Source organism: Dermacentor silvarum, chromosome 2 (assembly GCF_013339745.2).
Source record: "Dermacentor silvarum isolate Dsil-2018 chromosome 2, BIME_Dsil_1.4, whole genome shotgun sequence".
NCBI classification, from domain to species: Eukaryota; Metazoa; Arthropoda; class Arachnida; order Ixodida; family Ixodidae; genus Dermacentor; species Dermacentor silvarum.
Genome location: NC_051155.1, coordinates 50,155,250 through 50,171,695, shown reverse-complemented (window position 1 = coordinate 50,171,695; position 16,446 = coordinate 50,155,250). Strand labels below are relative to the sequence as shown.

General features: G+C 48.1%; 2 protein-coding genes across 2 annotated transcripts; one reads left to right on the top strand and one right to left on the bottom strand.

Annotated features, from left to right (window-relative positions):
• The first annotated feature begins 222 nt into the window (after window positions 1-222).
• On the top strand, window positions 223-3,352 carry LOC119440011 (uncharacterized protein K02A2.6-like). The gene is made up of 3 exons (XM_037704962.1): window positions 223-1,271; window positions 1,416-2,346; window positions 3,074-3,352. The coding sequence occupies exons 1-3, from the start codon at window positions 223-225 to the stop codon at window positions 3,350-3,352; spliced, it is 2,259 nt and encodes a 752-aa protein (XP_037560890.1).
• A 7,503-nt stretch (window positions 3,353-10,855) lies between these two features.
• LOC119440010 (cuticle protein 16.8) lies at window positions 10,856-14,726 on the bottom strand. Its single transcript, XM_037704961.1, has 3 exons — window positions 14,715-14,726; window positions 13,443-13,586; window positions 10,856-11,077 (listed from the first exon to the last, which is right to left on the bottom strand). The coding sequence occupies exons 1-3, from the start codon at window positions 14,724-14,726 to the stop codon at window positions 10,856-10,858; spliced, it is 378 nt and encodes a 125-aa protein (XP_037560889.1).
• Window positions 14,727-16,446: the final 1,720 nt, after the last annotated feature.

The window sequence follows — 16,446 nt, the reverse complement described above, 5'->3', positions numbered from 1 at the left end:
TTCCGCTGCGGAGGCGAGCATCTGGCGACGCAGTGTCGACATGCAAGTAGCGTCTGTCACAAGTGTCGAAGCAAGGAGCACCTGGCGCGAGTATGCAAAGACAAGGCAGTTACAGTTACGAGAGCAAGCGGTTCAGCGTTTTTGTCCCGGAAGCATCAGTCAATCCATACCGTAGACGACGATGAAAGCCGCTCTGAGACACCGGCACCGCAAGTTTACGAAATGTGGCAAGTGCGCGCACCTGCTCACGACGGTAGCCCGTACCGGGTTGAGGTCTCCGTGAATGGAACTTGCCTCATTATGGAACTCGACACGGGAGCAAGTGTGTCTGTCGTGTCGGAAGAGACCTTTCACCGCACATTTCCGTCATGTCGCCTGGAACCGTCAAGCGTCATGCTGAAAGGTTACACCGGTGAGCTGTCCCCGGTGCAAGGCAGCCTGCCTTCCATTGTACGACTAGGAAACCATGAGGGCCGGGACGTGTTGTACGTCGTCCCAGGACACTGCCCGTCTCTGATGGGACGTGGCTGGATGAAAGGCCTCGGAATTGAACTGCGCAATGTGATGGACGTTAAGGCTATCACGTCGGTTGAGGGACTCGTCGCTGAGTATGCGAGTGTTTTCGACGACGCCTTGGGAACATTCAAGGGAGTATCTGCGAAAATAACAATCGAAGAAAACGTGAAGCCGAGGTTCTTCAAGGCTCGTCCTGTTCCGTTCGCAATGATCGACCGCGTCAACGAGGAACTGATGCGCATGGAACGAGTTGGAGTGCTGCGTCCAGTTAAGACTTCAGAATGGGCTGCACCTATCGTGCCTATCTTGAAGCGAAGTGGCCAGATTCGGATATGTGGCGACTTCAAGGTCACTGTTAATCCCGTGACAGTGCCTGAAAATTACCCGATACCACGCGTTGAAGACCTGTTTAGCCGTCTTAGCGTTGGCGAGAAGTTCAGCAAGTTGGACTTGAAGGATGCGTATTTGCAAGTTCAACTGGACGAGGCATCCCGCAAGCTGGTGACAATCAACACACCAAAAGGACTGTACCAATACACACGTTTGCCTTTTGGCGTCACATCTGCTCCTTCAATTTTCCAGCGGGAGATGGAAAACCTGCTACAAGGGCTCAGACACGTTGTGGTGTATTTCGACGACGTTCTTGTGACTGGACGCGACGACCAGGACCATCTAACAAACCTGGGCCTAGTCCTAAGCCGACTAAAGCAAGCTGGGCTAAAATTGAAGCTTGATAAATGTACCTTCCTGGAACGGCAAGTTCAATACCTGGGTCACGTTGTGACGGCTGCGGGGTTTCAACCCAACCCTGAAAAGGTAGAGGCTGTGCTGAAGGCCCCTAGACCCAAAGATGTCAAGGCATAACAGAGTTACCTAGGCCTAGTCAACTTTTACCGCAGGTTTCTGCCGGGGCTGTCTAGTGTGTTGCATCCCTTGAACGAGCTGCTTGTGGCCAAGGTGCCTTGGGAGTGGCGTGAGGATCACGAACGTGCTTTCCAAAGGAGCAAGGAGCTACTTGTTTCAGCAGCAGTGCTGCCGCATTATGACCCCAAGAAACCCGTGGTTCTTGTATGCGATGCGTCACCGTACGGCGTTGGCGCCGTTCTGGCCCATAGGGAAGACTCGGGGGCTGAACGACCAATCGTATTCGCATCACGAAGTCTCGCGCCAGCCGAGCTGAACTACAGTCATCTCGACAAGGAGGCTCTTGCGCTCATGTTTGGCGTAACAAAGTTCCGACAATACCTCTGGGGACGCGAGTTCGAGGCTATTACGGACCATAAACCATTACTGGGCTTGCTGGCTCCGGACAAGCGCGTGCCTGAGATGTGTTCACCATGTATCATGCGTTCGGCGCTGATGCTTGGAGCATATAACTACAAGCTCATGTACCGGCCGGGAGCAAGCATTACCAACGTGGAAGGTTTGAGTCGCCTACCACTACCAGTGTACGCTCAACCTGTGGAGAGGCCAGCAGAAGTTTTCATGCTGGAGGCTGCTTATCCTCGGGTACTGCGGTCGACTGTAGTCGCGGAAGCTACGTCCAAGGACTCAACCTTAGCGAAGCTACGAGATGCCTTATGGTCTGGAGCTGAGCTACGTGACCCCGAGTTCAGGTTCTACGCAGATCGAAAACTTCAGATGAGCGTGCAAGAAGACTGTATACTTCTCGGATCGCGGGTGATCATCCCAAGTGCATTGCAGCAAGAGGTGTTGCGACTCCTTCATGAGGGGCACCCTGGAATGACCAAGATGAAGGCTATCGCCAGGAGTCACGTCTGGTGGCCCTCGTTGGACGAGGACATTACTGCTGCAGTTCGCCAGTGTCAGGTCGGCCAAGAACACCAGAGGGTTGCGCGGCCATTAGCGATGATGCCATGGCCGTTTCCGGACAGACCATGGTCTCGCCTTCATATTGACTTCGCGGGACCTTTGAAGAACCGCTACTTGCTGGTCGTTATCGATGCATTTTCAAAGTGGATAGAGGCCGTGCCTATATCTACACTATCGGCAGAGGCAACTATCTCATGCCTGAGGGTTATGTTTGCCACTCACGGATTGCCAGATGTAGTGGTGTCCGACAACGGACCAGCGTTCGTGAGTGAGGAATTCAGGAGCTTCCTGCATCGAAATGGCATCAAACAAGTACTGACACCTCCATACCATCCAGCGTCAAACGGAGCTCCATAACGGGCAGTTCAGTGCATCAAGTCAAAGCTAAAGACATCGACTGAAGGGAGTTTCACATGCCAACTTGCTCGTATTCTTTTCAATTACAGGATTACTCCCCACGAAACTACCGGGTGCTCGCCAGCGGAGCTGATCATGGGCCGTAAGTTAAAGACTGCTCTAACGTTGCTGCATCCAGACATGAGAGCTAATGTCTTGCTGAAGCAGCTCAAGCAGAAGATTGTCCATGATGGTGGAGCTCGAACCACGCCACCCGCAAGACCCGGAGACTACATCTATGCACGGAATTTCCGTTCGGGGCCAACCTGGATGCCAGCAAGAGTGACTGACAGAGCCACCGATAACATCGCTGATGTCGTTTTGTCAGACGGTAGGTGTTGGCGGCGCCATCAAGAACACCTGCGACCGAACTTCGCCCCATTTAGTGCGCCTCCTGGACTGCCGCCTGCGCGACAGACTTCTTCACCGCCGCCACGGTTACCGCCTGTACAACAAGCTTCGTCAACCACGGAGTGCGTGCCGGAACGGGCGGGTGTGCAACCGGCTGTGCAACAAGTTCCGCTACCCAGCAAGTGTGAGTCGGAGCAACCGAATCCCGATGCTGAGCCGTGTCTTGAAACATGCAGCGAAAGTGGAACAACAGTAGCACGCGATCTGGTTGTGCCTACTACCCATGACAGTACGCCAATGCTGCGAAGTAGCACGAGGACAAAAAAACCAGTTGTGCGTTTCTGACCACGAAGGACGCTAAACTATCGTTGTTTTTCTGTTTTTGTTTGTTGGTGGGGAGGAGTGTAACATAATAGCCACCGGAACACGCGCTGATGTGTTATCACTAACACATTGCATATGCGGCGTGTTACGTCATCACTAGGTTGCTATAAAAGATGAGTGCGTAGGAAATAAAGGGCAGTGTTTTTCTACGGTATCGAGTGTGCTGTTTCGCTTCGGCTGCTCCCCGCGAGTTGGCTATGAGAGTATCTGTTCCGGAAGCGGATGCAGACCGCGGGAGAGAGTTTTGAACAGTTCGCACGAGACGTGAGGATGCAAGCCCGATCATGCAATTTTGGAGAGCTACAGACTCCACGATTCGTGATCAAATTGTGGTCGGCATTAGCAATGACAGCCTCCGAGCCAAACTCCTGCAAGACAACGAGCTCACGCTGGCCAAAGCCGAAAAAAATATGCGAGGTATCAGAGGTAGCTGCTTTGCAATGCGAGGGATGGGCGGAGAAAGTAAACCAAGTAGATCCAGTCAATGTCGCTCGGATCTCAACCAAGCATTCAAAAATGTTCAAATGCTCACGTTGTGGCAGAGAACACAGGCCACGTGACTGCCCAGCTTATGCCAAAACTTGCCGAATCTGTAACACAACGAATCACTGTTTGCTGCAGAAGAGCGGCGTGCGTAGATGTGCTCCAGGATGACGGTGATGTTCGACTTTGAAATTTTAGATGTGTGAACCGGTACATACGGAATCAACCAGATTAGATGGTGATAGCGAGCCTTGGCGGCGACGAACTCCAATTTGTTCGAGTTCCTTTCGCCCTAAAGGAACCACTTCGCAACGAGGTGAAGCGGATGGAGCAAGCGGGCATCGTGACAAGGGTCAACGAACCGACTGAATGGGTAAGCCCATTGGTAATTCGCAAGAAAAAAGGTGAAAAGTTTAGTGTTTGCATAGATCCCAGGCTAATCAATGCTGGCATAAAACGGGAGCATTACGAAATGCCAATGCGGGAGAATGTAGAGGCAGAACTGGCCGTAGCAAAGGTGTTCAGTCGACTTGATAAGAAAGCTGGTTTTCATCAAATTCCTCTCGACGAAGAAACATCAAGAATCGGCACTATGGCAACTCCTTTCGGAAGGTATAGGTGGCCGGCTCCTCCGCAGGGATGACAGAGTGGGGGGCGGTCTGGAACGCGCCATACGTCTGTCTTCCTTGGGTTTACTTGCACTGTGAGACGGGCGGGCGAGCTTGTGGCGGTGGAATTACGGCGTCGCTTCAACCACACCTTAGCGGTAAAACGCGCACGACGCACCGCCGGCATTAAACTGCAGCTTCTGCAGAGCGGTCACACCAAGAAGCGGCGAGCCTCTGCTGCAGTCACAGTTTGCGTTCTTGGTCGATCATTCTTAACGCGCGTCCTGTCTTATGAAGATGACGCCGTCGTTGCCACTGATCATAATCATGATGGTATGCTCTCTTCTGATGCGACGTCGCCGCGTTCAACAGACAAGGATGATTAGGTACTGGGTGTTGCCTCCACGTCCTTGTATTCAGGGTCCGTCTTGTCGCACAGTATCGGATAAGGTGCACTGTCTCCAAAAACGTTTCCATCGGGACGTCTCGGTTTATACTCAGCATTGCAAACAACAAGCGCGAATGAGACGAAACCAAGCAAAGCAAAACAAGCGCGAGGGAGAGCTCAATCCACCAGACGGTAGTACGAAAAGAGCGATCCGGTAGATACCAGACATGCGTACGAATGGAGAGGCTGTGTGGGTCCGCATCACACTAGTTTCCCTTGCGCTCGTCACTCAAGGGGCCGCTCTCATTGGAGTCCACCGTTCGCGGCTCTTTTGCCGCCGCACCATGCAGAGATATAATTTATTGGAAAGGCAGAGAGGTCGTCCTGAGCTACCCTGCCCTGGCCTGCTACTCTGCACAGGGAAAAATATAAAGGGGACAGAAACAGTGATGAAAGATGATAAGGACAGGAAGAAGGGATGCATATACACAATGACACAGTGGCTTCCTTAAAATCTAGTGTCTAGTCCGGTGATCATCAAGTAGTCCAGAGCAGCCCTTGTAGCTATTGAAGCGCGGCAAGCTACCTGAGGTTGCGACGAAGGGCACATCTCGCGCAGTTCTTCGGGCACAATGACCCCGATGTTCTTTCGGAGTTTTTCGGAGCCCAGAGGTTTGATTTTTCAGGGCGGCGTGAGCCGTTGGCGCTTATATTGCCTAGTGCCCATTTCCAGAGTTTTCTAAATCATCGTTACTTCTGTCATAAACTCATCTAAACTCAGCTGAGATCTTCGGCGAGTTGCGGATAAGTCCAGCGAAGAGCTCTTGTTTTACACCCCTCATTAGGGAACGGACTCTTTGGAGATTTCTGGATCAGCATGCCGGAAAACACGGTTCATCCTTTCGCTGAAGAAGGCGATGGTCTCATTGTGAAGTTGTTCTGGGGGTTCCAGTTGTGGTTCGGCCCTCTCTTAGAATGACGCTCTTAAACGTCTTTAGGAACTTGCGTCTAAACAGGTCCCACGTTGTTCGAGTGGTCTGCCGGTTCTCAAATTGTGTCTTTGCGGCATCCTCCAAGGAGAAATACACATGGCGCAGCTTGTCCTCAAGTTCCATGTGTTGAAGTTTGAAATGCTTTCGAACGTCTCGAGCCAGCATTCTGCGTCGTCGAAACAAGCTCCACAGAATATAGGTGGTTCCCTGGGTTTTTGAAGTACGATGGCTGCAGGCGATGCTCAGTCCATTATAGTGGTAGTTCATCTAGCTAAGCTCTTTCTGGTCGTCTCTGGTAGAGCTCGTGCTCTGGGGCAAATTCTGTAGGCTGCGCATAGCTCTACGGTCCGCGGCTGCGCTTGCGTCCTCTTCACGCTTTATACTAGGCTCTCGATTGGACGGGGGCGTCCGGTACATGGGCAAGAAAACATCTCCGCCAGATGTCACGTTGTAGTGAAGTTTAAGAACGACGCAGGTAACTCAAAACTGTGAGTTACACATTTACCTCTTTGTTGAGAGAACTTGTGCCCATCAAAACAGACAACTCTCGAGCACAACGATAGTGGCGAGTAATGTCGGTGATCGTCGAAATTCTGTTGAGTGGGTATGCGCGTCGCCTTTCATATATGACTCGCCGAATGTTCACACGTAATTACTGGTGCACGCGTGCCTTCCAGGAAGTACTACACTATCCTAGTCGCGCATACACTCTGATTATACAAGGTTCGGTGACAAATGACAACGAATAGAGCCATCGCTGAAATTCGAGAAATTTTCGATAAATGCGGGCGCGTCCTGCGCTGAGCGATAACGTTTAACGTTTGTTAGCAGGTCAAAAGCGGTCGCCCGAGAACGGTAAAGTACACGGGTCAATATTGTGCAACATTGCACATTACTGTACAGCACTGCGAAGGAACTGAACAAAGCAAGTGGAGACTCCATGCCAGTTCAAAACACGGAACGCACGCACGGAACGCTTGTATGACTAACATGACTGATTAGTCATGACATCAATAACATCACATGCTTGTCAGTTACGTCACGATTAACGATAATAAAATCACGTGATGTGCATACCCGCACTGGATATGCGGGTATGAGCCAGGGATATGCGCGTATGAGCCAGGGACAAGAAAGAATCACGTGTGGCTCATACTGGCGCCGCACATTTCAGCTTCGCTGCTTTACCATCTGCACTGTGTGCATGAACCGTGAATTTTTTTCTCTACTTAGTCACTATCAATTTTGGTAAAAGAGCCGCATATTATAGAAACATATTATACTAGTTGTAAGAAATCAGTTTTAGAGGCGAACTACCGAACAGCATGAATTGATAATATTAAAGCTCTGCTGGAAGAACAGTTTGCGGTTTGGGTTAGCTGTATACCATGGGCTATGTGCTCTGACCAGTGAAGGGTGTTACTGACCAATGTGCTAAGTATATAAAGCGAGTTGCTTATATTAAGCAGATTATTTGCACAATAGCTAAATTTTACAGCTTTTCGTTTCAGAGCTGTAGTCATATAAACAGTGTTTATGAAATTGATGTCCATTTGCCAGAATTGACATCATTCAATTATCTCCTGGAAGCCTTGATTCAGCTTGTGTTGCTCGGAAGCATTTTTGATCGCCGCGTAAATAAGACAAGCATCAGAGTACAGGTAAATTTCCACTGAAATATCTATTACTATGTCATTAACGATTGTAAGAAATAAAAACGGCAGATGAACGGATACCTGTGGGACACCATGGTTTACTGAAAGTCGTTTGGAAAAGTCGTGTTTATAAACAACATATTGCCCCCGGTGTCTTAGATATGCCCCCAGTGTCTTAGACAACCAGATTGTCATTTTTTAATGTTTGAGGACTTCATTTAATTGATAAAGTAACTCTTTGTGGGAAGCATTGTCAAATGGTTTGCGGTAATCTATAAAAACGGCGGCAGTTGGGCTACCGTTATTATTATCTACTGCTAAAGTTTAACGGTTTCAATTAGCTGAGAAGTAGAATAATCTTTTCTAAACCCTTGTTGGTATCTTACTAATATATATACCTGACGGATGATGACAGCCTAAATTCTAAGTTTACTTGCAGATTGTAAAACTGCAAGTACAGGACGATTCAAAGGAATGCAAATGAACAAGTTTTCCTAACACGAAAAGCCTACATTATTCCCTCAATTTTGTGGTTATGATCGCTCGTTATAGGAGAACTTAATTCTTCACCACATGTTGATAACGTGGCGATGGCAATTACCCAAGCTTTATACAGGTCAAATACTAAGCTTCCGCCCTTGGTCTATCCGAAAGCCACCGTGAAGTATTAATTGGTCTGAAAGCCGATTTTGGAAGCGGTTTCTTCAAATTTGCATCAAGGAGCTCTAATAGCTACGCCTTTCTACAACTTCGGGCTGTCTCATTCACCTGCTGTGTTCCAAATCTGAATATAAATTTTAGCCCCATTCGTTCAAATAAATTTATTGCTACGCGTTCGAACGTTCACCAACCATACATTTAGTGATGCAGAAGGACCCGAAGCACTTCAATGCCTTCAAATCAGTCTTGTAACAAATAAAGAAAGCATCAATTCTCTAAGCAATATATCAAGTCTGTCAGTGACCACTGTGCAGCGAACCACAAATAGACTGTGAAGACTTCGAATGGGAAGGCAACCATTGCGTCATCATAGTCATGAAGGCTTACGCGTCATATAGCGAGTTTCGTCTGCTTACAAAAAAATTGAATAAATAACTGCATTCTACAATGCCATTTTTGAAGCAACTTTCCTAACTTTGAGATCGCTAAAATGTCGCCTATAGTCACCGGTCGCTGAATAGAAAAGCGTTGTCACAAAACAGAAATCAATATCGCAAAAATAGTGACAAAAATCTATTGGGGGGGGGGGGGGAGGCACGCAAGAGTGCGCATTGGCAATATAACTTTACGTTAGAAGTAAGTGCTTGGCCAGCTTGTGACAATAATTATACATTATTAGCGCGAGAATGATCTATAATATCAATGTTAGCGTCAGGTAATAATAAACATTAAACTTCAAGGAACAGGAACCATTTATAAACAAGATTCCAGAAATGTGCATGCCTAGGTTAGCTCTCTTTCGCACGCACACACAAATAAAAAACGATCTTTAGAGGTACGATTAACGCTAGCCACTCAGCGTCCAAAGAATGAGTACTACCGTACAGATTGGTATCTTAACTAGAAATATTCACAAGAAGGCGTTTGTTGACTGCAGGTACTATATTTGCATCACTTTGTCATCCATATACTTGCCAACGAAGACCATGCTGCATCACTTACTCCATTTTAGTCGACATTAATAGTGTAGACAATGTGACGTAATGCTTAATCTGATTCATCAGCAGTTATATTACAGTACGCTGCCAGAAATTAATGATTTGCATGTTGAGATGGACGCCTACAAGGCCGCTTGTTGATTGCGAGGCAATGCTTAATCGGTTCGGCATTTGTACCAGCTTTCCAGCGATGTCTGTCTCCAATTAGTAAATTCCGCACATCAGCGACTGTGCCCGCCGCTATCGTTGTGCGTTCAGTGTCACTTGCTTTTTCTGGGCACGTATACACTAAATAAATAGTTTTCGTGACTCACAGTTTTGTTACGGTGTTCGTCACCGTCGCTACAACATGACAGTATCATATCTGCGCAAACTATTCTTGTGTTCCTATTCATTCTGTAGTGTACGTGTTGGACTCTCAGTGCTTGTCGTTAATTATTTTCGAGAGTTTTGTTAATACCCGTCAGAATTGCATTGTGATGCGCCTAGCCGAAGGGTGCATGTGTGTATGTAACTGCCTTATTTTAAAAATGTATTTTGTTGTGTTTTGACAACTCTGTGCTCTGACTCGGTTATTATTATATTGAGTCTTACCTCCTATATGAATGCTTAAGCACGTGATGATTGCTGTAAAAACATTATGTTCAGTCTATAGGGCCTTGCGTTTCATCATTTTTGAGTAACAAGTGGAATCGATGTACACAGTGCTAGTCACATTTTTTGTGTGTGTGATTCATCTTGTGTGTGAGGCAGATATTGATTCTACCGCAGCGCTACGGCTGGGATTGCTAGTACCTCCACTTAGTGAGTGTTATAATGCGCATGTCCTAAAATTGTTACTAGATCTGGCCCCAACCGCCGCAGCATCTCATTTGCCATGGCGTGGCGCTGCTGAGAACGAGGTCGCTGGTTTGATACCTGTTACGGCAGCTGCGTTCCGTTGGTGGTGGGATGCAAGAACGCTGCAAAAAGCGTACAGCGAATATTTGCTGCATGGCCGCGTCGGATGTTAACGTTGTCCAGGCGTTTCTGAAATGTCCTATCTACAAACAGCACCCATTCGGCTGGTAAATATGAAGAATATATGACTTCCTCTCGCGTATCATATAAAATTTGATTTGTTTAATCTTTTCTTCAATTGGGAATATGTGAGTCTAACACTCACCGAACGAGGCTGCACTTCGAACTTCTCAGGCACATTTCTCATACCCACTGCAACATATTTTATTAACGACGGTGGTATCCATGATGAGCGGAAGGCAAACTTCCGTACCCAGCAGGGATACCATAGACACCCGGGGCGTAAGCCGCTGCGTAGCCGGCAGCACCGTAGCCGTAGGGAGCATTGCCTTCGTAAGCGTATCCGCCAAGTGCTGGACCACGGGCCTCATAACCCTGACCTCCATACGGGGAGTAACCGTAGGCTCCAGCAGCGCCTGCGTTGGGGTTGTATCCGTATCTGCCGTACCCACTGTAGCCACCCGCATTGTAAGGTGCTACCGCCCTAGCAGCAGCAAAGGCTGTGGGTGCACCAATCTGCGCAGCGCCTGAAGGGACCGGAGGGATGACTGGCGCAGCGTTGAAGACCACGTCAGGCGCTGGCCCCAGGGGCGGTGCCCGGCTCGTTGGTGTCCACGGTGGCCCGGAAGCCGTTCGCGTCGGCCACGTAGTTCACCCGGCGGTAGAGACCGTTCGCGTCCCGGTAGCCGTACGAGCCGGTCTTGGCGTTGTTGGAGTCGCCTTGCTCGCTGCGGAACTGCCGGTTGCCGTACTCATCCACATTGTCGTAGCCGAAGTTGTACGGCTGAGGTGGCTGTAAGATGTACCAAGAACAAGATGTTTTCGATGTTGCACAAAGTTGTATAGTGTTCAACAAAAACTGCAGAAATTTTGTAGGTGAAAAAACTTTGGGCAGTGTCAACAAGGGACTTGACTGAGTCTCAGTTAACATCAAATACGTTGTTGCGGCTTTAACTGACTGTCACTGTGGAAACACAAGTTCATAATAAACTATGCTAAGACTAAAAATATAAACTAAAGCAGAACAGAGGAACGACATTACCAAGTTGAGTTGCTGTTTACTTAATAACTTAGCGAAGAAACGAAGATATTTACACAATTTAGGGGTTTGTTGACGCTGTCATTTGAAATGGAAATAAATGTGCAACCAACACGAATTCACTTTAGATTGCTGCAGATTGCAGATTGTTGTTGCTACGCTGCTGAGGCACTGGTTCTCTTCGGGAGCGCTAGGGGTGCGCACACTGCCAGTGGTGAATTAGCGATGGACAGGTGCTGGTATGATGGTTCTCGTGTGCTGCTACGACCTGCCGACGCCATGTGCAAGAACAGCCTCGCAAAAAACAGGTTCTTCGAATAATTGTCGCCCGAACATAGTGTGTAAAAGAGCGACATAATACCTATGGCCTCTACTAACGTAGATATATGCTGACCGATCGTTAAAGATAAGTCTTACGAGTTTCTAATGTTCCTGCGCTGGTAGTAGTGCGTGACGTCACGCGTGTCACGTGTCACTGAACGGTTCACCCCTACCATTTGGTTTGCCTATTTCTAGATTATTTAAGCACCTTAGTACTCTTGGAACTATTGTGCAGAATTTCTATTAAGCGCAATAATATATAAGCGCACACTGAACACAAAGCCTCCTCATATGACATATATTAGATCAGTCTAACTGTAGTGTGTCAAGTTTGCTATCCGCAGACTAAGGAAATTAAGCTGCGCCTTTAAAGTGAACTGCTAAAAAAATTTGTGGCCATGTGACGCCCGAAAAGAAAGTTTCATAAGTTTAAGTAGTTTAAACACTACGGAAGGCTTCCAAACTCGCAACGTTTAAGGTACCCCCGGATGATCCCTTTAAGACACGCGCCCCTGTATGCCCACAGGTAAGTGCTCGCTTGAGCGCAATGTGCCCGGTCCATGATGACAATCAACTTGGCGAGCACAATCCTCAATCAAATTGCCGTTTTAGCACGTAAAACCCCAGAATTCAATTCAATTCAGCGCATGCACTCCCATGTTCGAGTACACTGGTGCCCCCATGTGCCGCATTCACATGCCTCTTTTACAGAAGCTGCGCAGCTTTGCATTAAGATGTTTAAGGTGAGCTTTCAAGCTCATGTTCAGCTTGAGCCGAAGCTTGAAGTGTGACACGAAGTTGCAGCATGAACTTGAAGCTTCCTCCGCTCGATAAACTGGCCGTGACGCACGCTGCTCGTGATGGCAGACAACTTTCGAACGCCTGGAGGCACATTGCTCAAAGGGTGCGTTGATTGATAAAGAGCTCTCACCTGGCAAACGTGTGACATGCGCGATTTTCTGTCTCCTTATATCGGTGACTTGAAGCTGAGCAAACCGTGGTGACATTAAAAATAAATGCGGGCAGCTTGCACTAGTGGTATAAGGCTGGAGTAAACAGCGGAGCTGGTGATCAACCTAGCTTCTTCCAGGTTTTACTAGGCTTGGCTAAGTTTCTTTAGGAAATGCTAAGTGCTGCTAGGCACGGTATTCCGAATCGACTCGCCGCCGACGCACAGATTCTCGCTTGGCCACGCGACGCGCTTCAAGATGAGCGGCTTCTTCTTCGGGTGTCCGGATTTCTTTGGTCGTCCCATGTCAAGGCTACGTGTACTGGCCACAGAGTGAACGAGAGTTCTGCCGCCGACACGGCGGCTCCGAGCTTTATCTCCCGGTGACGCCACGACCAACAGCGCCTCCACAATTGCCAGGGCGTGGCTGGTCGAAACCTGCCGAGCCGCCGCCAGAGGCACCTGTTGCAACCACGGACACCTCGCGCGTTCGGCGCGAACGCGGGGATACGGGGAAACGCGGACGGCGTCGACAGCAGCTCTGCGCATTGCCGCGTTGGTGCTGCTACAATTTATTTCTCTGTCTCCCTCTCTTGCTCTCATTTTCTCTTTCTCTCTTGCAAGCATAGCGCGCGCCACGCGCATGCTCTCCTTCCCTCTCCTTAACGTCCCATGTCAAGACAACATGTACACGGCATGGAGAGCTAGGAGGCGAAGCGCACGCCACTCCGCAATTTGGTTGCTAAGCAACGCGCAGTGACGTCGTCACCAGGAGCAGTTTTTGTTCGCACTATGCGGCACAACCAAGAGCTTGAACAGCTCCGCTGTCAAAACACACCTGACACTTACAGAGGCATAGGCGTCGTATCTTCCATAGGGTGCCGGTGCCGCAGCATAGCCAGTGAAGCCTACACCCGCGTATCCGGCCTGGTTCGGCTGGTGGTGGTCAAGGGCACAGGCTTGAACGGAGACGTAGACGAGCAGCACTTGCACCTGGGATTATTAAAAACGCTGTCAATTTTCTGTATGTCGTTCAGAATTCATCTGCATAGAACTCGCACAAGCTGCTCACGTTGGGGTTACAATCATTGCAGAAAGCTCCCGAATGCCAATAGATGTCGCTTACGGGCAATGAATTTCTGTTGTCACAAATTTTAAATGCACCCAGAAAAGTACGGGTAACAAGCATTAAGTGCCTTGTATTTGAGATTTACAGAAGTCAGGTACCGCGATATATTAAAGTACACGGAGAATGCTTTTCGTGACGACCTAGACTATCTTCAAGGTCAGCATGATAAACAAGTGCTCATCGGTGTTCTCGTAACCAGCTAGAAGCTGCAGTTCTCATTCCCAGGCTGCACGCCTAAACGTCGAAGTATTTCGTTTTCTTTAGCTGTGTTGCCGAACGAGGGATTTGCTTGCTTTTGTTAATGTGCGTACATCTAAGGACAACTCTCAATGCTATTTTCTGATTGTTCGACGTGAATGTACAGAGAGGTCCAATGTGAAAGGAAACATTTGAGGGCAGAGCATGTCCACATTTTCCTCTCTCGCAAGAGTAGAATCGCCTAGGTTAGTAGCAGAATAATTGTGTCTGGTTGCTCTTGCAACTTTCGACACTGATGTGAAGTGGACTGACATTGCTACCGCCGCCACCAGTAGCTAGGGTGCCAGAAAAAATAGACTTATATTTGGGTGTTCCATTTTACAGTGGATCGCATTGTGCTTAAGTAGGGATGCAATGGGGCTAGTTCTCAATGGGGCTAATTGGCTATGCATCGCCATGGATAAGCGCGCTGTCTTGCCGAAAAACTTTAGAATGGGGCATAAGACACGCCAAACTGAGCGAGAAAGTGGCGCGTGTTCCTTCCTAAGTTGTCCACCAAAAAAGCTTGTTTATAAGTTACAAAGCTATGATGTACTCAGTAGCCGTCCCTGCAGGATGGAGGCGAATACAATAAATTTCCTGAACAGACGACAAACAATCTGTCGACTTTTAGCCCAAACCTTGATACATATGTTAAATAAACTTTCAAACTTCGAACTTTCAAGCGATGGAACGTGTATATATGGTAACTGGTTCATGCGTTGCTCAGAACAGGCTATCATAACTAGCCTTACCTTTAGAAACATTTCGGGTGTTTCTGCGAAGCTCCCACAAGTAGTCGACAGACCTGCTATCCACAAAATTACGGAGAAGGACAAGCGAATGTCTTCTGGTTGTCTCTGGCGGCGCGAAGTGGGCTTTTATACTCGACACAGCGACACCTGCCTACCCTTTGTGACACGCTGTTGCTGATCTCTTTGTTGTTGTGCAGTGTTCGCTTTGCCTTTCCATCTTGCAAAACTGCAATGTCGTGCGTCACAGTGGCTCAAGTGTGATTTCACTCAGCAGCGCTTCTGCTCTGAAACACACCACAGCGTCTAGGTCATACGTGCACCGGCAGATGCGTGAACAGTATAAAGCAACAAATGTTTGAGGCTTTGAAAGTTTTCACTATCAGGAATTCTTCGAAGTAGAATACGGTGTAAAAAAAACCTTTGCTAATAGCTACTCGACGATTTAAAGCACAGCATTTACGAGTAGCAGCTGCAACGATCAAAAATATTTCTGCCCTTTATGGCCCATTAAGGTTCTACTGACAATTTCTGAGACCATCATGTGACGTCACTTAGGGCGCATCATCCTTACATTGAAAAGTGAAGGAGTTGAAGAAATTTGCCAGAGAGCGATCGCTCGTAGCTGCGACCCAACATGCTCTCCGACGCAAGAAGCGGGGGCGAGGTCGAAATCGCCTGCGGCCAAAGAAATATTTTCTGTTTTCGCATGTAATTCATTTTACGCGTCGCTGGGAGGAAAACTAAAAGGGAGGAGGAGAAGGGGAGGGTATTGTTACGCAAGTGTGCACGATCCATCGTTGTATGGTGTTGGGCCTTTGCTATAAACGTTTTCTCGAAAACGTTGATATTCTTTGTGTTGAATGCTAACTACACTTTTGAAGAGCATGATATGCAGTCATGCAGCACGTTTCAGTTTCGACAAAATTAGGGATCCAGGTATCAGCGAGAAAATAAATGTTAATCTGGATGCGAAAAAATGATGAACCGAAAAGAGTCGTTGAAAGTTTATTTATGTGCCTAAGGCCTGAATCACCATGCTTTTTTTTCGTAAGTGCTGTCTATTGGCAGGTTGCGTTTATAATGACATGTCCAGCATCAAGATTGGCTTGCACATTTTTTATGAATAATTTGGTCATGAGAACATTATTTTGTAAGTAATGGCGTTGCTGTGAAAACCTGCAGTACGAGTCACCGACGGGAGCGCGCCTGCTGTTTTTGGAACGTGCCCTGCCCACGTCACCACCTCTGGCCAAACTGGTATATTGCTTGAGCAGAGCCCATACGATGTGACCTTTAATATATACTTTCTGTCCACACATTCGGCCCTCACCGACTGTGGCACCAGTGTCCTTCAGCTGAAACTTTCTTTTTGGATGAACTTGCAGGGTGACTGTGTTTCCTTGAGTTCGCGCTGAATCGCGCGATTGCTCCCTCAGTCCCCCGCATCTGTTCTCATGAGGCTCTCAGTTTCTGTCATTGACGGTAATTACGTTGCATCCCCTATTCTTGACGTTGTCTTAGCTCACAATGTTATCCTAGCTGTCACACGCGGTTGTCAAAATTGTCTGAAATAAAGCATATCGTAAGAACTTCCAGCGACAACAAACGCACTAGGAAAAAAAGCAAGTTACGCAGAACGAACTAACCCGACTTTCAGGTCTAAAGGTTTACCTTCCTGTGGGCTTATCCACCCATGTTACCTTGTCCTCCCTAGATGACTGCGAAATATCCA

Coding starts and splice junctions, on each gene's coding strand:
- LOC119440010 (XM_037704961.1), bottom strand. Junction 11,078..13,442: donor GATACGACGCCTATGCCTCT/GTAAGTGTCAGG, acceptor TACATCTTACAG/CCACCTCAGCCGTACAACTT.
- LOC119440011 (XM_037704962.1), top strand. CDS start 223: ATGTGGCAAGTGCGCGCACCTGCTCACGACGGTAGCCCGTACCGGGTT. Junction 1,272..1,415: donor AAATGTACCTTCCTGGAACG/GCAAGTTCAATA, acceptor CTTTTACCGCAG/GTTTCTGCCGGGGCTGTCTA. Junction 2,347..3,073: donor CTGCAGTTCGCCAGTGTCAG/GTCGGCCAAGAA, acceptor TCGTTTTGTCAG/ACGGTAGGTGTTGGCGGCGC.